The sequence below is a fragment of the Poecilia reticulata genome, linkage group LG19, assembly GCF_000633615.1.
Source record: "Poecilia reticulata strain Guanapo linkage group LG19, Guppy_female_1.0+MT, whole genome shotgun sequence".
In the NCBI taxonomy this organism is placed as follows: Eukaryota; Metazoa; Chordata; class Actinopteri; order Cyprinodontiformes; family Poeciliidae; genus Poecilia; species Poecilia reticulata.
Genome location: NC_024349.1, coordinates 23,337,543 through 23,358,746, shown reverse-complemented (window position 1 = coordinate 23,358,746; position 21,204 = coordinate 23,337,543). Strand labels below are relative to the sequence as shown.

The 21,204-nt window shown below is 38.9% G+C and overlaps 1 protein-coding gene across 2 annotated transcripts; it reads right to left on the bottom strand.

Annotated features, from left to right (window-relative positions):
* Positions 1-3,508: 3,508 nt before the first annotated feature.
* Positions 3,509-16,685, bottom strand: LOC103481993 (ATP-sensitive inward rectifier potassium channel 12). 2 transcript variants are annotated; one of them, XM_008437866.2, is made up of 2 exons: positions 16,151-16,685; positions 3,509-8,386 (listed from the first exon to the last, which is right to left on the bottom strand). In XM_008437866.2, exon 2 carries the CDS (start codon positions 8,224-8,226, stop codon positions 6,922-6,924), a length of 1,305 nt encoding a protein of 434 aa, XP_008436088.1. In that variant the 5' UTR covers positions 8,227-8,386; positions 16,151-16,685; the 3' UTR covers positions 3,509-6,921. The 2 variants fall into 2 exon arrangements, with proteins under 2 accessions (XP_008436088.1, XP_008436089.1); XM_008437867.2 differs by having other exon boundaries at positions 16,163-16,685.
* Between the last annotated feature and the right edge of the window lie 4,519 nt (positions 16,686-21,204).

Here is a 21,204-nt window from a genome sequence, read left to right as displayed (position 1 = left end):
TCTATCTATCTATCTATCTATCTATCTATCTATCTATCTATCTATCTATCTATCTATCTATCTATCTATCTATCTATCTATCTATCTATCTATCTTACTGCACAGCTGCAAGCTATTTGTCTCGTTTTGCCAGCGGGTTACATGGCAACAGTCTCCATATGGTAATTAATAGGTTCTACTTGCAGAACCCTTGAGTGTGACGTGGGTCTGGTGCATCAGTAACAACCTTCACTGTTTATTCGGCCCAATGGGACAGACTGAGAGAAGCTCACGTTTAGGCTTCAGCAGATTCCAGTTTTACGCTTCAGATTCCATAACTTACTATATCAAGTTATCAATAGAACCCTTGATTACATAACTTAGCAAGAAGGCGCAGGGATTTAAGTCGCTGGAAGGAATTAGTTTAATTAAAGTCATAGTCTTTCCCCTGTGGTAAGCTGCACCCGTCCCGTCCAAACGGCATGTGACCGGGATTACAGCGAGAGTCTCAATTTGTACTGACATGTCTTGAATCAGCCACGGCGTTCTGACATCTGATCACACAGTACGGCTCTCCGGTTTGATGGTACAGCTATCTGTAGACGGCTCATTTAGAGAGTTCTACCCGTGTGTTTAAAAAAATTATGTTTTTATGCATTGAGCACTGTTTGTCCCTAATTCCTCAATGCTGTTATTTTTATACACTGACCTGCAAAATTATCGTCATCTCTGTACTTTTTTGTTTTAGAAGAAAAAGAAATGCAGTGTATTTTCCTGAGATTGTATCTTCTACACTACCACMTGAATGATTTAGCATTGTGATGGAAAATGATGCATTATTTGCATAATGCTTCATTGCATAATTTAATAATTTTATAGCACAATCAAGTAACTACGTTAACTTCAGTAGTTTAAAAAATGCATATTTTATTTTTTAAGTCATGACTTAAAAAATTTTTACTTTGTAATTTAACACCTTGAAATGTGCCTCTGTCTCTTTAAGAAGCTCCTGCTGTTTTTGAAACGCTGCCTACAGGAAGTCATCACTACATTGCTCATCTATTGACCCTAGCTCCTACAACATAATTACACTTGCCATGAGCTTTGCTTTACACAGCAGAACCAGCATGTAATTCCTATATAATAATATGAGTAATAATGTTTTAAAATATTAAACACAGATCAAGTTGTCATAATATGTCAAGCATATTTCTATCCATTTCAATGAGACTTTTTTTCTGAATGTGTCCTGAATAAGTACATTGCTGCCAGATGAATCCTTTAAATGTGTGAAGCAACGATCAACCAGTTTTCTGAAAGAGCTTAAAGATGCAGCTTATGAACCATCAACTGGTAAATATATGGTGTATGCAGACGGAGAACAAAGCAATGTTACATTTCTGACAATGGAAGGACAAAGATTTGGACTTGGTCAACAGTCAGAGAGAAGATGATGAAGAGGAGTGAGGAGACATGGGGCAGAACAGGCTGAGGATATAAAGTGATAAGACAATAGTTTGTGGCCCACAACAGGATTACTGAGAGACTTCCTCTAATGCTACTCCTCGTTCCTGAACCTATTGTTGGGTAGATCTACTCATAGGTGCAGATGTGTGTGCATGAACATGTGTACCAAATTGGTGAAAGAAATCTGGTCCAATCAGCAGCGTCCTGAACTCAGGTGATATAAGGAATCCACCAGGTATCTTCCTGGTGAGGAAGGCAGAGACAAAGCAGCATTTCAAAGGCAAACTGATCAAACTCATGGGAAAAGGACTGAGATTTATTAAGGACCACTGATGAGCCTTTCACTGGACTCAGCTGAAAATGTAGTATGGCTTCGGTTTTGTATTTGAGTAAGAGAAATGTAGAGTTTATTGATGGAACAGTTTGCACTGCTGGTTTTTAAAGTTTGGCTCTATTAAATGTATATCTAAAATATGTAAGCTGCTTGTCTAGTTTTTCTTAAGGAGATCGCCTCATGTTCCTATTTCTACTCTAGTTTTGTGAAATGACACTTTTCAAAAGTGAAAAGTGTCATTTCACTTTTTAAATGAAAATGACAAGAAATTACAGTAAAATCATAAATGTTAATATTGCTCCATCTCTTTCCACTGTTCTCTCAACAGTTTCACTTTACAGCACTTTTCAAAATTTCCTCCATAGTTAATAACAGAATATTCCTGCGGTGCTGTATTGACACGACTAATCGTTTAACACAGTGAAACATGGAGTTAAGATTTAATTTTAAGGATTTTGAGAAAGAAACTGTTTTGCTGTTTGTACAAATTGTTTTGAGAAATGCACCAAAATCGACTGAGGAAGAACTGTGATGCAGCGGAGTGAACTGAAAATTCATCAATCCCTCGTCAAGAACTCCAAGTTGAAGGTTTTCTGAAACATTAAACATTTATGTTCCAAACACAAATCAAGGAGCAAGGAGCCACTGAGTTTCTAACTACAAGATAAAAAAAAAACAGTAGTCTTTTTGTTTCACAGAAATTGTTTTTTTAATTGAATAATTTGAATTTCTTTCAATGAAAATCAAACGCCCAGTAGACATTTTGCTGGACAAAGGAAGACTTCTACAGAGGTCAAAGTTATTCTTTTTTTTTTTTCTCTCATTCATCCATTTAAAAGAAGAAAAAAAAAATCAAACGGTTTAATCATGAGCGTCTGTGCAGAAAATAGAGCTGAAATAAAAACGGTTCAGACAAGAATATTAATTTTTAACTTACAGGTGTGATTTCATTTTAATACTCTGGTAAAAACATAAATATTTATTGCTGCTTTTTCTATCAAAAAGAACCTTATATAAAAATAAGCAGGTTTAATCCTGATAACGTTCATTGTAACATTATTTTGTTAAACCTTTAGATTTCATTAAAACCTTTATGTTTGCTTCCTCTTTAAGGGCTCATGGGAACAATATTAAAGCTGAAACAATTTTTTGAAAACAAAACAAAAACAAATTGATCCAGTGAAGAAGTTGTTGACTCTTCACTTTTATTACCTCTACAATTTAGTAATTGGGTGCAGAAATATCATACTTTAGTATACACAACCTTCTCAGAAGGTAATGAGCATAATAAATAAATAGTAAAGGTTGGAAAAAGAATGCTTATCAAACAACAAAAAATATCTATGTACAGCAGGGAAAATAAGTGGTGAACATTTTTAGGGTTTCTTTGACTTTCCTGGCAGATGTTGGCAACAACCAGAATATCTACATTTTAAAAAGTCAATAAATGATGTGTTACAAAGTGAAATGACAGGGAACAAGAATTTAACACAGTACAAAAAATTCATTAAAACCTCAGTAGAAAAGCTGTTCATAATAACTATGATCTGAATTATGTGCTTTGCTCAGATTTGAGTTTTGACCCTTTCTTAACATAAACCGTCTTTAGATTTTCTAATTTTTCCATAGACTTCCATAGATTGGTTGGTTGACTGGGACGTTCTAGCAGCATTATTGATAGGCACCGAAATCCCCCTGGGCTGTGTGTTTGGTACCATCGCCTTGCTGAATTTATCTTTGGGTTTTTATCATGAATATCTCAGCACATTTCTCCGCAGTTGATGCTTCTTCTTCATCAGTGGAGTCTTGCACTGTGGACATTGATAGAGGCAGTGGTGGTTGAGAGTATCATTTATGGATTTCATGAAACAAATGGAAGTTGATCTGAAGCTCTCAGTGATTGGTCCGCGGCTCTTTGACAACTGTTTTCATAATTCTTTTCATTCCTCTGCCAACAATCTTGGAAGGTGCTTGGTCATGACCACTTTATGGTGGAAACTGGATCTTTCCAATTCTACATGTTGACACCAATGATGCTCACTGGAACTATTGCCAGTTTAGAAATGCAATCGTTTTCTCTTACTCATCAGAACATGTTGAGAAATCTTCTTATCGGCCAACTATTTTACTTTCTCTCCCTTTTTGCGCTGTTTTCATTCATTCAGTACTCATAGCTGGTGTCATCTCACTTTATTCCACATTATTACTTCATATATATTTGTTTTCATGATTTCCTACTTATGGATTGTATAGGTTGTTACCAACATCTAGTCTGATCCTCAAGTCAACATGCCGATTCTTCTCCTGTGAAATGAATTCAATACTTATTTTGCCCAACTGTACATTTTTCTATTCTCTAACAAATTACTAAGAAATATTATCATCAGACGTACCATTTAAATGACTATTAAGAAAATATTAGTCATTGTGACCAACGTAACAACCATTACATGGTTCTCCTTCTGTTTTCATATTTCACCACATTCCATTATCTCTCTTCTGTAGATGTGTGTGAACATCAACAAAAATCGGTTCAGGCGAGATATTAGTATTACTATTAGTGATAAATTCTGATGAAGCATCCAGTATGGGCTCTATTACACTTCCTATTGTCCATGGCAGGGAGAGACAATGTTGCTTTAAACTTGATTTTCTTTGTCTTTTTTCAATGATTTCTGTCAGTCAGCAAGTGTCAGCCTAAATGATTTTGGATGGCTGCTGTGGGAACAATCAATTTTTAACTTGATTATAAGCAACACTTTGTTACTTTGGTATCAAATATATACAAAAACTAATAGTGATACAGGTACAGTTGAAATGAAAAAACAAAACAAAAACATTTCCATTATATCCTTCAAAAACTTCTTTGGATTTATAAGCTTGGTGAAGACGAAATCGTAACACATTTAATTAAATTGGCTGAAAAATGATGTGCTTCAGTGTTTATTGCTTCTATTAATGCCTCTCTACGCTGACTCTGCTCTTTTTTCTTAGCTAAATATCTGTCTACAGTGTGATTTTAACCAATCAGATGAAGTTGGTCATTTGTTGCCTTTATGTTCACGATCCTTTTTTCTAACTAATGTTCACATTTCTCATTCTTGTAACAGCCACTGTGTTTCCACCTTTTAACGAATCAAAACACATTAGCTACCCATTAATATGTTTTGTTAATCACGACTAAATCATTTTTATCAACAGACATTTTCCATTTCCAGCTTATCTTCACCTTTGAATTTCCCTTTTTCTTCATGATGAAGAAAAAGAGAAACCGACTTCACACCATTTTTCATTTACTACAGTGGATATTGATTAAAGCAATGTCATCACACAGTTGTTTCACATACAGATTAGATTAGATGTTTATCCCCTGATTTGGGTAATATGCATAGATTCATTTTAAACAGAAAAAAAAAAACAGAGGGAATGTCATCCATCTGTACCAGTTTGGATTACGTGGTTTGCAATTGTTTTTACAAAGTGGGGTTGTCTGGATTAATTGCGGGCAGTAAATGTTTTACCTGAAAATATCAGGAGATGTTCGAACAGAAGATACACGCTAACAGCTTCTTAGTGCAGTGCCCATTTCAGAGGAGTTATCCAACATCTAACGCAACATAAGCTTACAATATTCTTTGTGTTTTGAGGGAATGCTACATTTGGTATTTTTTACATCAAGACAAATTCACATGATGCATTACAGTTGATTCTACTTTGTCTATTTTCTCAATCAATCGTCTTCTGTGTTACGACTTGATAAAACCTGCACATTTTAAAGACGGCTGGAATTTTATTTTTAAATTTAGTACAATGAAATAAATATTGCTCAGAAATTTTAAAACTGATCAAATTTATGTTAACTTTTACTTCAGTTTTATTTGTTAAAAAATGGTTCTTTAGATTGAGGAGATTAAAGGATATTTACCTGAGCTAAATGTTAGTGACCAGCTGAAGGATGTTTTTATCAGCACATGGTCTGCTCTCAAAATCTATTTTGCTCTAATACTTTTTTTACTTTCAAAAGAGTAAAAAAATAAATTAAAAATCTCATGTTAAAGTTATAATTTCTCAAAATACGTTATATATCATTTGGATTTAGAATTTGAGTTGTTTTAGATTGTTAGCTTGATTTGGCCATGAGATCTGACTGACATTCATACACTGAGATTCCTGCTAAGATAGTGATGTCTTGTAACTGCTCCGCACAACCGCATTTAAACAAAAATGCAAACTATTGCTTAAGTTTCATATGGAATATATATGAGTTTATGGATACCAGCCAAAAAAATAATTACCTGTTGGTTACATGATATACAAAAGTATGGTTGTAGTTTAGGTTGTTGTTCTTTGTCAGATTACAAAGAACAGCTTTTCATGGTTGACCTTCATCAGGATAAACCTGGATTGTTGCAGCATGTCCTTAAAGCATGTGAAATGTTACTTTTCACCACTTTTGCGTGTGTGGTTCTTATGTTAAAACCATGACACGTATGAATTCATCATAAGTGCTGTAGTAATTCATAAAGTGTTTGTGCTGTTTCATTTCAGTTGATCGTTACATTCTTCGTCAAACTAAAAGCGCATTTAATGTTTCCTGCTCTCCTGTAAAAATTTTATTTTTGTGCCAGAATTTAAAACAAAGCTACAAAATGATGTCTTACTTTTGTGACTGAATTCTTAATGTCTTCCTTTATGCTTGTCCAGCCAATTAAAGCATTGCTAGACGAGCTGAAGAGAAGATCCAGAACATTACTAAGGGTGGCCAAGAACACGTTCTACTTTTAAAGGTGCTTTTGAATCTGGTACTGGACACAAAACGGCTTATTTAGGAAATGTATTTACACCTAAGATGTATCATAAGGTCCTGCCAAAAAACGTAGCATTCTTAACTCAAAATGATCGTGTGAAAAAACATTCAAGTTTTGGTGAAGGAAGGATGTCTATTTTTTCCTTAATTGTAGATGTTACTTGCCATCGCCATCTACACACTTGCATTTCCAAAAAATCCCTTTTTAAGGGTTTTGCATTCGTTTTCATTTCTCTTACAATTCTTAGCTCCACCTATGGCACTTTGCATTGTTCTGCATTTTTATTCCATGGATAAAGTTAAAGGAATCTGATGCTTGGTCAATGAGTTAGCGTCAAATTTCCGACTCTCTACGATATGATCTTTGATCCAACGACCTGGTGGCCTGTAAACGTTCAAACTCATGTCGGCTGTTCCTGTCCGGACTCAGATTTGCCAATGCTCTGCTCCCGCCACCTAAGTCGTCCTCCTCCTCCTCGTCGCGGTTTAGGAAGGCCAGTTCGTTTTCATAGCAGAAGGTGTTGGAGCTGGGCATGAGGAACTTGTTCTCCACCATGTCCTTGGCACTGCAGCGAGGGGTGGACGGCACCTCGTATGTTTTGTGAAAGTGTGAATAATCCACCTTGTACAGGTTTTTTTCCTCAAACAGGACAGGTTCAAACCTGTGGCCCCAAAGAATCTCAGAGGCCAGGTAGGAGCTGCGAGCCTGCGTGGTCATGGCGGTCGCTTCGACCATTCCCTCTAGGATGACGACGATCTCAAAGTCTGCCGTCTCCAGGTCCTGCTTGCTGATTCCAAACAGAGGGCTCTCCTCGTCTATCTCATGGAGAATAGTGATGGGTGAAACCAAGAAGATCCTGTCCAAACCTTTGTCAAACCCTACATTAATGTCTATCTGGTCTAGCGGAATATACTCCCCCTCATCAGTTATCCGAGGTTTGATTAGCTGTGCTCTGACATGAGCTTCCACAATGTGACTCTTGCGAAGGTTTCCCACTCTCCACATAAGACACAGCTTTCCATCCCGCATGGCAATTACTGCGTTGTGGCTAAACAAGAGCGTCTGCGCTCGCTTCTTAGGCCTCGCCATTTTAGCCATGATGGCGCCTATCATGAAGCAGTCAATGATGCAGCCAACTATTGACTGGAAGACGACCATGAAGACGGCCACTGGGCACTCCTCGGTCACGCAGCGGTAGCCATACCCTATGGTCGACTGTGTTTCAATGGAGAACAAAAATGCAGCCACAAATCCGTTGACCTGCAGCACACAGGGAGTGAAGTTGTCGTCTCCAGCTGGGTTGTCCAGATCCCCGTGCAGCAAAGCAATGACCCAAAAGGCCAACCCAAAGGCCAGCCAAGATATGACAAACACAAGAGTGAAGACTACCAGCATCCAACGCCAGCGGATGTCGACGCACGTGGTGAAGATGTCAGCCATGTAGCGCAGTGACTTGTCGTCCATGTTGGCAAACTGCACGTTGCACTGACCATTCTTTTTCACAAAGCGGTTGCGGCACTTGCGGCGTGTGTGGATCTTGCCATTCCCAAAGCCGTTCATGCCGTTCATGGTAGTGAGGCGGAGGCCCTCTTCCTCTGACGAAACAATGCTGTAACGGTTGATTCTTCCCACACTCATACTCCTTGACGTCGTCTCCAGCTGCCGGGCTTTTGTCAGACGGGCAGGCCTGGAGTCCAAGTGCGTGATCAAGGCCCCTCGCAGCTTGATCACTGGCTAAGCTGCATTTTAGTGAGTCATTTAGGGGGCAGAATGGGAGCTCAGTGTATGAATCCAGTTCCTGTAGAGAGCGTCAGGAGAGAGTAGTGTGAGTAACATGATGGTCAGGTCATGTAAAACAGCACACCTGTTGGCAAATAATAAACAGTACAATTTTTTTTTTATCTCTTTAAATTACAGAACCACTTATTTGCAAATAAGTTTTTTTCTGCAGGGCAGCTGATTTGTCTGTGCCTGTTTCCTACATCTTAGGTTTTTTTTGCTAGATGTAATGTCTATGGAATATGTTTTTGTGCCCTATTTGCCAAATACATGTATGTATGTATGGAAACATGATAACTATTTTATAGATTTTCTTTGGCTGGTTAATCCAGAAGAAAACGGGAATGAAGCCCTAATGAGAAAAATTACACATTTAGCAGGAAGTGTTTGGCTGTAATTCCCAGTTCAGGATCTTCAGTGTTAGAGCTCATCCAGTTACTGTGGTTACTATCCTATTTTTCTCCTGCCCTCTTTAATCATCATGACATTAAATCCAATTAATGCTCCCAGAAGAGTCTTCCTGCCTTTTGATGTGAGCTAAACAAGAGCCGGGCTGGCCTCACACTGTCGCCACTTATGTCAAATTACCTTTCCTGTGTTTTTCTTTAGAATTATTAAGAAAGTTAGAAGTGACAGCTAATCAAAGGGATAGTTTGGGATTTTATAAATCATGTTCTGTGTGAGGCTTATAATTGGTTAGTATCTCTTGGATCCAGATGAGTCGGAAGATGGAGGCAAACGGGGGCTAAGAACAAAGCGGGCGTCTACCGTTTAAAGACAACTTCACTCTCAAAAATGTAAAATGATTTAGGAGGAAACTATTTCATAAACCTTGAAAACTTAATCAAATGGTAATTTATACAGAAGCTAAAAATGATGTACACTGGAACTAGAGGTGACGGTGCACCACAACTGATCTTCCCAAAGTATTTCCATTTAGTAGTGACCTAAAGCTTCGTTACTGTACCTAGGTAGATTTTTCATAAATCCATGATGTATTTAAGTATTTATTTTTCTGATGATGTTTTACTCCCTACAACTGAACACAAATAACTGTCCTATCTACTGACTGCATTCTAAAAATTAGCTTGTTACTTCAACGTTTATCGATGACGACAAAATTATAAGAGTGAAGATGAATTGAATTGTCAAACTGAGAAAATATTAACTGCAACATGGATGACGACAGTAAACTGGGAACCATTATACACAACGACAAAACATTCAGATTACAAGGCATTGCCCATCCGTAGCTGTGTTTTCTGCAGACCAAAAACAAATTCTTTTTTTTTTTTTTGTCAAATCAGAAAAATAAACACTTTTAGGTAAACATACTTTTAAGAGAGGTTGTGAGCAAACAAGGACAACTTTTTCTTTTGTAGATTTCTAAAGAATTATTTTGTATGTTTGAAGGTGAAAGTTATATTTTTTTACATTTAACATTTTTACTATAATTTAAAATTTGTACTTTATTTTACTTTCACGTAAGGAAAGAACGGTAAGCCTTTTTTCACACAAAATAGGCTCACCTTTTACTTCAGTTCTTTTACTGAAGTAAAGACTGTGAATACTTTTGCCACCTCTCCCTAAAGGAAAGGTAAGGCAGTGAAAACATAAAATAAGAGGATTTGCTGAACTGTCAGATCATATAAAACAATATTTTTTCTTTACACCAGAAAATCACCAGTGGTGCATAGCCTGCTCTACTTTGTGCTATTTCTTCATAAATAACCAACCAGGGCAAATGGGACAGCAGTTCAAAGGTTCATCAAATATTGTTAGCATTATGTTTTCTAGGATTGGATTGGATTTCAAGGTGGTAGAGTCAATTTAAGTTTGCTCTTTCTCAGACTAACCATTAGCTTCAAGCCGTTAGCTTCAAACAACAAGAGAGTTGTCCACTGCAGATAAACTAAAGGGAGTTTAATAGTGGTGGAAAGTTAATAGCTGGGCAGTAGGAATCTAAACTATAGTCTCTTGTGGAAGTGCAGATACTTAATATCCATAAACATTTTCCCTTTGAGATGTTTTGAATTGCCAAAGTCAGCTGAAATGATTAGCTAGACAAGCTAGCTAATAGCTGTTAGCATGTTGCCACACCCAGGATTTCTTCACTGTTTCATAACGTCATTGTAATATAACATTTGGCTCCAACAGGTGAGGGAACTATTGCTGAATAACATCCCAGAACCTCAGATCAGAAAATCGAAACGATCCATTTAAGCCACAATAATTCAATACAAAATGTCATGATAGCAGTTCGAGTGTAAGATTGTAATTGTTTTCTGATTGAAGAGGCTCGTCATACATAATGTATGCTGATCAAAAATAAGGACGGCATGTCCTGGCTGTAGTTAAGGTCTTTCAGCAACATGCTGTGCAGTCATTACACATCTAACAGACAAGGTGTGCTCCCCTGTTTGTTCTCCTGTGCCCTAAGTTTACCATTGTCCTCCGTTTATAATATTTATACTATGGGAGAAATGGGGGGGTTGTGTGTACTGGAACTCCTGTGGGATTTGTGTGTCTTCCACTGATGCATTGGTCACACAATTCCAGATGCTGCAGAGATGCAGACCGAAGGACTCTATTTATTTGACCTCATTCTGTAAAATTTGCAGTGTTATTAATCATGCAGTGAGGATGCACTGAAATAGGGTCCCCTTCCCTCGGTGCTTCCTACAAGAGTAAAGCAGATTTCTCACCAGTATCCTGGCCTTTACCATCTGTGATTAAACATTGCAGAAAACCCGACCAGGAACAAGCCAGTTACAGAATTAGAACCCAATGTAACAATGTTCAGTGCTTTGCAGACATGTAGGCCTTGAACTTTTTCCACATTCTGTCATGTTCTAACCACAAACGTTATTATTTGGGGAGGCTATGTGATAGAGGAATACAAACTAATACGCACATGCATTTTTGCATAAAAGCCAAAAAAACGTATGCCAAATTGTTCACATTTTTTATTTGCAAAATTTTGAAAATTAGTTATTCTGGTAATTTCACCCTACAAATGTGAACTACTTTTATTTGGTCTGTTGCACATGAAACTATGCGGTTTTAATGTGAACAAAATTTGAAAATTCTTTTAAAGGGGGAGAGTGTTTTCCAGTTTTCCAGCCACATAGCATCAAGTAACAATGTTGCCTTGAGTTGTATTAAAATGCTTTTTTTTTTGTCAAATCAGAAAAATAAACACAATGTTTTGCATTGTTTTTTTTCTCTTTCCTTGAAGCTTGTTTGCTTAATTTTTACAATTTTTATTTTATATATATATATATAAATATATATATGAGCATTTTTATACAACTACAATATGTACATTGTATTTGTATGTACAAATACAATGTACATATACACACACACACTTAGTGTGTGAAATGTGTATATTAAACATGACTTTACAGAAGTTTGACTTTGTATTTTAACACCTTGAAATTGGGCCTCTGTTTCTTTAAGAAACTCCTGCTCTTTCTGGAACTCTGCCCTCAGGAAATTATCACAACATGGCTCCTCTATTAATCCTTTAACGTTTTTACCAGCAGAAAACTGAGAAACAGCTCCTATGATGAGATATGATGGCTGCTAATTGCTTGTGGCTAGATTGAAGGAGCTGAGTGTGTGTGTGTGTGGGGGGGGGGGGTCGCTGATGAGGGTAGAAACTTGCAAAGTGCATCCTTGAAAGTGGCACTATGTCCACCCAGACGTTTTGCACATTTGAATGGTTGCCATGAGAGATTAAAGGTTTTCTCAAACATGCATGAAAGAATCAAAGCAACACTCCAGGTCTGTATTTGATGAGAGAATCACATTATAACATGATGTAAAGCTCAAAAAAAGTTTACTTTACATAATACTGTCCCTTTAAGGGAATGAATACTTTTGAAAGGCACTGCATGTCCCGAAGAGTCTGGACAAAAAATGAGCAGTGGGGATGATTTTGGGACATCTCTTATATCATTGCCTCTGTCAGGCACGAGATAACCTTATCAAAGCTCTGAGTACTGAGCCCTGGGGTCAAGAAGTTTACCTCCTGGGAGGTGGACTGAAGTCCCCCTGGGTGCAAGACAGCTCTCATTGTTTTGCATCATCCGCTCTGTGTGTCTGCCAGTCTGATTTGGACCCCAAAGACCCAACAGTTCACTCATGTGCGCTCCCAAATCCCGAGTGCCTTGCCGTCAGCCACACACACTACAGCTTTACGTGTGCGCTCCCTCACATGGAAGCTCTGCTGATCTGTGGCCGGATCTCCAAGTTCCGTCCCTCGGGGTCAAACGCATGCCCTCCGCAGGAAAGCGTACTGTAGCCAGCGCTGCTATTTTTGTATTTTTGACAACGTAGCTCATCAAAGCAACAGCTGTCGGTGCTAAAAATAGGGTTCGTTTTGCTCAATTCATTACACCCTGAAACACACGTCGGACCTTTTTTTTTTTCTTCTCCTTATACAAATGTAACAGCTGGGGAGGTTTGTATTTTACAGACAGACAACTTCAACAACTCTGTTATGTAACTGAAACTAATCAAGATCTCCAGCATTGTCATGGCGTGTCGCACCAAAGCGGGCCCGACCTGAGCGGACCTGAGCGGCCCCGTACGGCGCGGAGCCTCCACAGCCACGCAGTGTCAGGTGTCCAACTGGTTCGCTAGATGAAAGTAAAAACTCCTCCTGAGTCCTTGGAGTGATTGGATAAGAGCCTGAAATCCTAAACTCTACCATGTAGACCACAATGTGTCTCAACAATCAATGGCACTCCAGATAAAAATGTCCACAAAGCCCAAAGATTAGCTGTTTTTCTGTGAAACCAAAGTTCTTGCTTTCTTTAGCTTAACTTCTGCACTGCAGATGGCCGCTAAATAATCCTCAACTTTCTCACAGTTCTGGATGTTCTGAACTTTTTAATTGCTGCTCTGACTGTAAATATGAGGAGACAAGTAGATTTTTTTCTTGTGACCTTTTCCTGACTGGTGAAGATCAACAAGGATCCGGCTTGCATGAATGCTATAAGTTGTTGTCTTTCCCATTTTGAATAGTGGCTAACAGATAACATTGCTAATGTAAAGTTGCTAGTCACTCAGATCTACTTCAAATGGCAAAGTACTGATCAAGGAAATGTTTAAGTGAAAGGCAGCTGGACTTCTCTAGTTTATTGAAACATGCTACGACATCAAGCCGCTTAGGATCGTTTACGTCCCAGATGACTGAAAATGTACAAAAATGCTTCAGCTGCACAGAACTGAATTAATGAGATAATGTGGTGCTGAAATAAAAGACAGTTTTTGCATTTTTTTGAACCAATATCATTTTTAAACTCATAAGGAGATCAGAAACACGACCTGAGAAATATAAACACCAAATTAGGATAAGTGAATTTTCTGCAATAAATAAGTAACTGAAATAATAAACCATAGTTATCAGCCATCTTAATGACAAAGCATATTGGTGCATCAAAAGTTAAAAAAAACAACCTTTTTGAGCTCAATGACTTGATGATTCAGTTTAAATAAAATAAACTTACAGCTTCACTGTGTGTGTTCAAAACGTTGCAATGCAAACAACAGAAATGAACAATAAAAAAATAAACTAATGATAATAAACTGACGTTTTATGTGTATGAAGTGCAGAGTTGAACTGATCAGACCTGCTGCTTATTTCTGCTTTGATTATCACAGAATCTAACAGCATTATAAGTTTATCTCCATTTATGTGCTAGCCCTGAATAACTACTTTTCAAAAATAAATGAATGAAAATGAGAAAATGCACGCTGGTTCTGTTATAGATGAAACAATTTTACTGAATTTACTATAAATTTTAATGAATTTACTGTAAATAAACTAAACAGTTTTTTCACTCATCTGGACCAATCAGTGGGACATCTCAAATTCCAAAGTATTAACACCCCTTGAACTTTTCCATCCATATTTTGTCACACTACAATCGCAAACATAAATATATTTCATTGGACGTTAATGTGAAAACCAACACAAAGTGGTGTACTACTGTGACAGAGAAACAATACATGATTCAAAACATTTGACTGAAAAGTGCGGTGTGCAAATGCATTCGGTGTGCAAATGTTGCCTGATGGCTGCGGATAGAGTCCATCTGTGTAATCTAATCTCAGCAGTCCATACACATGTCAGAGACAGTGATCTTAAATTTCTTCCAGAACTATTTTTCTGATATTTTTTTTTCATGGGATTTGAAAGAAGAGACAGACAGAGCGCTGATAAATAACTTGATGCAATAGTAAAAAGTGGGAGGGAATGGAGAGAACAACCAAGTCTGCTGGGAGAGAGGAGTCCATCTCAAGTAAGAAGCACGGGAAACCAAGCTGCTGAGGATCCGCCTCAACCCCCCTCATCCCCCTCATCCCCCCCAGAGACCATTGTGAAGGAAGCTCAGAGGCTCAGGTGTCACTTTATTTTCCTATAGTTACCATGTGGAACTCAGCCGGTCTCAAGTGACCTAAAAGCACTTCCTCACAATAGGTAACGCAGCATCTTAAGACTGTAGAGATGCCGTCTGAATGCGTTAGATTCAATGAAATAATCAGGGTTACTAATTCTATAACTGCAGCTCACAAACATGATGAAACCCAACAGATTTTGGATGGCGACTGACCCTGCAGGCTCCCGTATCTAGGCCACTTCCTGTGCATTATTCAGGCTGCTCTTCAAAAAAGAAAAAAAAAGAAAGAAAAAACCATGCTAACTTACAGAAAACCGACAAAACTCCACAGAACCGACCCCCCCCCCCCTACCCCCCAGCTTCACTGTTATAATAAACGACTCGACTCGGCGCAGGCCCAACGTTTGCACCTGCAGCCGCTCCACCGCGCACACACCTGCCGGTTCCCTCATCACAGCTTCTTCGCTGGGCCGTGTTGCGCTGTAGTGGTGCAGCTTGTTTTATTACTTGTACAACTTCACAAAGCCCGATTCACCCACATCACACCTTCGCTCTGTAATTTTCTAATTTTAAACAACACTGGTTAGTTAGAGCACACACACACAAGCTCCAGCCTGTTACCTAACACACCACAGCCACGACGAGTCTTAAATAAAAAAATAAATAAAAACGATTTGAAGATTTTTCTCCTTTTGGAAAATGACATATTCATGCTCGCATTTTGTCCTGGTGAGTAGGTGACTGAAATCAAAATAGTCTTAAGAAGACATGACCTGCAGATCTGCATTACATAACCTCCATCCTGCCTTTTTGTTGTTTTTTTTTCTACCTGCACGTCACTGATTGTTTTAAGCGAAAGGAGCACCTGAAGCAACATGTTCATCCATTAACACGTCTGCTTTCTATTCTCAGGATCTTGCAGTTAATTCTTCAACTGCAAGTTATTTTATTTTTTTATAAGTGAAAATGGAATTGATTATATAGGGGTTCTGTTTCAGAATATGAATAATTTTGTGATTAATATATTTTTTTGAATATTTCAAACCTAAAAAGATTACATTAACCAATCTAAATTGTTGTTGTCTTCGTCTTTTTATAGTAAAAAACTTATTTTTTTTAAGTTTTCATCCCCCTGACAAACTAAATGGCTGAAATAAATGGATCTGGTTTAGTTTGCTGTCTTGATTTCAACTGGTAATTCTGACCCGTTTGGGAACTGATCTTTTTAAAAACATTCAGTGAGATTTTACTATTTACTGTGAAATGACTAAGGACCAGTTCCACTGGGATGCACCTCCACTGCTCCAAACAGTGACACACGTCAATGTGACAGACGGGCTGAAAGTTTGCGGTAAACTTCCTCGTCTTACCTCTATCCCCACCTGTCTGAGACGGGGGCTCCAGAACCGTGGGGCGCTGTGTCCTCTCCCAGTGCTCCCATTAACCAAACTGAGGCATTCTGCGCGTCTGCAGCCGCAGCTTCTCCTCCTCCGTCTACTCAAAAACAGAAGAGGGCCACTCCGTCATCCTCTGCACCTTTGGGTCTCATCATCCTTTTCCAGTGCAGACGAAATGTAGTTGCCACCCTTGAACCTCGGGGCCACCGCTGCTGCTGCCACTCGCTCTCTGCCTGGACCTGCAAAGTGGGGTGCAAAGCTTTTTAAAACAGAGCTATCCAAAAGACAATTCGGGTTTTTGCATCTCCATCCTTGAGGCAGTCGTTTCAGCAGGTCCTTCTTACTTTTAATCCTTTACCCTGTCCTTTTTTTTTTTTTTTAAATCCTAAAAGCCAGTAAATGTCCCCCAACTGCTCTCTCTATCACTCTTTAGCAATCTGATCTAGCTGGACGGCTGTTCCCTCTTTCCTCTCTCTCTCTCTTCCTGCTTCATGTGGCATCACAGCCGCCCTCCTCTTTCTCTCCCTCCCTCTCCCTCTATCTTCCTCCCCTTCTCGGTGTCTCACCCTCCCTCCCTCCCTCCCTCCCTCCCACATCATGGCACTACCAGTTGACAGCAACTTGATGCACAGACTCATCATTCAGAAAACACCAGCAAACCATCAGAGCACCATCCATGTTTTGTGAAAAGTAGGTGAAGCATCCTCGTGAAGAATAGGAGCTTTATGTTGATGTTGCACACAAAAAAGGACGGCTGAGTCACTGCACATCTCATCTAGTGCATGTCTGTAGAGCCCTGCAGAAGTGGACTGTGTATCTATGCTCTTGTACTGCTGAACAGTCAAGTGCAACAGTTGCTTCCAGAAGTCACTTAATTGATCAGTTGTTAGAATAATTACTAGTACAACTGTACAGAGCTTTCAACATTTTTACAACATTTACTAATTAAAGGACATATGGACGAAACAACTGGACTGGATTTTACTCATGAACTTGCTGTTGGACACCAAAGTGTCCATAAATGTCCACAAAAGCAATAGTTTTTACAAGCCTGTTGAGGTGACGAGTCAGAAAAAAAATTCTGTGCCTTAAAGAAACTGTGATCCCCAAAACAAGTGGTGATAGTAACACATTATTTTGAGTTTTATCACTTCATGTCTTTAAATAAACTGACATGGACACTGACATTAAATCAGTCATACAGTACAAATAACCCTGCATATATGACTTATATATAAGCATTAAAATAATGTTATTTTACTACCCCAATAGAAGTTAAAGTTTTAACTGTAAAAAAAAAAACGGGGAAATTTCACAGGCTAGAAACATCTTTGAGTTGTTTGTACTGTTAAACCTTTTATTTTTTTTAACAAATGGCTCTTTATATATTCACTTAAAACATGTATTGTTTACCATAGATTTAATGAATTGAACTAAACTGAAATGCTGAAAATAATCTGTAAGAATGTTTCCACACAAGACAATGTTCAAAGAACATATTTGTGCTGACAGGCTGTTATGACACTTTTTTCCAAAGGTTGATGAATTCTGTCCTACTTCCATTTTACACTCTAGATAACCAAAGCTCTAGAGACATTCAGCAACTTCTGCAGCCGTCAAGGTGTTTATGGGTGGTGGCCGCATCATGGTTTTGAAAATGCTTTTCTTCAGCATGGACAGTAAAGCTTGTCAGAAGATAAATGAAGCTCATACCAGGTTTTCCTAAAGGAAAACCTGGTATGAGCTGCAATGAGACAATGAGCCTAAATACCCAACCAGAATTACCGTATGGTGGAACGGTTTTCATATTAGAATGGTCCAGTTAAAGTCTACTGAAAAGAAAAGGCTTGAAAACTCTTGAGAAAAATGTCGGTATCCAGTCAGTGGAGACATTCTCCAAACAGACTTGCAGCTATAACAGCAGCCAAATGTATTAAACTGAATCAGAGGCTATAAATACAACAGTGAGCCAGACTTTTCTGATTATTACTGTATATACAGTAAGCTTCAAAACAACGTTAAATTTACTTTTCATGTCATTTGAAAGTTATTTAAATGGTGCAGTGTTGTACATAAGGTTATTTATAAGGTGATTTTTTTATTTTTATTTTTTGGATTAAGTGCGTGTGTCAGTCTCGTAAAACTCTATCGGAAATTTTGTATCTACTGAGTTGTGTGACTAAGCCTGAGTTGTACAGTTTGTCCTACATCCACTTATCCTGTCATTAACCCTGATGCAAAGTTAATGAAGGTTAGTCTGTCACATTAGTGTGAAAAAAATGGYCTTGTCTTTGTGGTGGAAGGTGAGATGTTCAGCTGCACAGCCACAGCGTGACCGGGTCAACCCTTCACGTGTCTGTTTGACCTGTGTTAGCTCGTTACGCTAATGGCTAGTGGCTAATGGCTGCCGCTGCGTCTTATTGCAGATTTGTCAACAACATCTAATCTACCAAATTTGACCTGGTGATGTGTCTGTGTGTTCATGTGTATCTGATAGTTCCCTCCATGCTGGGACCCCCCGTGTTTTGATGAAGTAGAATTATTAACGCCTGCCAATCGTGCATTAGCTCGCTTTTATGACGGCGTTTTAGTACCATTGTAGATGGTAGAAAAGGAGTAAGTACATTCTTGCCAAAAAACTCGTACATTTTGAGATTAATCTCTGGATTTTTTTGGTAAAAAAAAGGAAAAAAAAAAAAAAAAAAAAAAAAAAAAAAGTTTTATTTTTGGATTAAGTGCGTGTGTCAGTCTCGTAAAACTCTATCGGAAATTTTGTATCTACTGAGTTGTGTGACTAAGCCTGAGTTGTACAGTTTGTCCTACATCCACTTATCCTGTCATTAACCCTGATGCAAAGTTAATGAAGGTTAGTCTGTCACATTAGTGTGAAAAAAATGGCCTTCCAAAAGTCAAAAATTTGTGGGAAAAAAATGTTGCGATGGTCAGAAATTTTCTTGGAGAAAAAAAACAAAACTTGTAAAGTTCCGAATTTCCAAATTTTGGAACTCAGACATTTTCATGTTTTTAAAAAATTTATTTAATAGAAAATTTCTGAGATTGATTTCAAAAGTACTCCTTTATCTTTCTGTCTACAGTGGATAAGCTTTTGCACACTTAGTACTGAAGGAGGACAAACCACTAGGTGTTGTGTTTCTCACTGAAAGTCCACCTTGGTGTGACACTGAGCCAACAGCATCTGCCGGAGTCTCCGTTGGTCCTGCTGCTGGACTGACGGGCTGCGACTCTGAGATGCTGAGTTCCTTTCTGCTTCCCTTGACAGACAAAGTGTTATATTATCCTCAGCGGTCCGCTTCTCCTATCTCACATCGTTCCAGTGATCCAGTCATCAGTCAAATGCAAAAAAAAAAAAAAAAAAGAGATGACAATTAGTAAAGGAGGGGGCTGAAAGAGTGAGAAGTTTCTAAATCCAGCCTCACTGGCTCGGCCCCAGCTTTATCACTAATGATTCATCAGTGCAGAAACCCTGTGTCTTTTTTTTCTCCTCTTTCTCTGCTCCTTTTCTGTTTTTTTTTCTTTTCTCTCCCCACCATCTAAGCTCTGATTTCAGAGTTGTGAGAGGTGATTTGCAGTCGCTTGTGTGCGATCATCACCGGACCATTGTGTTGGGCTGAGGGACGTCAACTAATGGAGCTCCTTTTTCGGGCGCCTCTCGGTCTGCGTCGGCAACAGGTACCACGCCGGGCCCCGCATAAAGGGAGACTTCAGCTCTGGGAGAACAGTGGATCACAAGGTTCACACGTTGCATTCAGACTGTAAACCCTTGTTATGTAACGGCAGCATAATCACAGGTGGCTGCTCAGATATCCTTTGCATGTCTGCGTCTAAATGAGGAGGGCTTTGCCTCCCAGGGACGCTGCTAAGTGGGACTCGCTGCTGCTTCCATGGCTACAGTTATAACACATTTTCACTATTTTCAGAACCAATAAGAGCAGGCGGAGATGTTAGAACAAGGGGGAAGAGGGAGCGCTTGTACGCTCTGATTATCACTGCCTGGAATTGTTCTCTCACCAGTCGAGGTACTTTTAGTTTTGCCACTTGTTGAATTTAAATTCTGTATCATTTTATGTTAATCTGATGGGTGCAGCTTAGTTAGAGAATCCAAATATGAGCAACGATGGGAATGTCAGGAGTCATCATGGTGAAACGGCGGCCTGCGTTTGTTCTCAGGACTGCACTCCTGCCGCTTGTTTCAGCGTTAAGGTGTAATTTGCATTAATCAGGAGGGTCCTAAGAATAAACTTTTCATAATCTCTCTGGTGATGGTGACGGTGGCGTTTCATCTTTTACAATGGCACTCGCCTCGGGGAGACGCTGCATGGGAGCTCTGTTGACTTATTGCTGCTGACAGCTCAATCTCTCTCCATCATAATCAAGAGCTATCAAGGAAAGGGTTTTGCTGCACAAAGGAGAACATCCACTGTTCGTAGCTTGCGGTGCTAAAAAAAATGACAGAGTGTTGGGGGGGTGGGGGGGGTGGAAAAGTATTTGCCTCTGAACAGATTAGTTCCACTTTGTCAGTGTTTCAGGTTTTGCACATGAAATCACGTTCAGTATCAACTCTGGAGAAAAACTTTCAGAAAACTGCAAAACAGCTGAAATACAGAGTTCCTTTAAAGCAGTGGTCTCCAAACTTTTTTCTGTGAGGACCACATAACTTTTCCCTTCTCTGGTGGGGGGCCGGAGTCAGTTTGTAACAGAAAAAGTGTTACACGTTTATCACCTGCGCTGCTGGAAATTGTTGACGGTGGGGGGAGGGGGACTGCGCGTTTCTCGATTGATTTTTACCCAGAAAGCACAAGGGCAAAAATCGTTAGTGAAACGGTCACTGGGACTGACTAGTAGATATTTTATTGAGGGAAAATAGCTTCAACATATGAATTCCTCATACGTTAACATAAAGGCTCGTTTTGAAGTATAAGCTGCTACTTACAGGCATTGCTTCGAAGAATTCGACCTGGAATGCGGCGTTCATAACAAACACGTGTGTTCATCTGCTCTACCGCTAG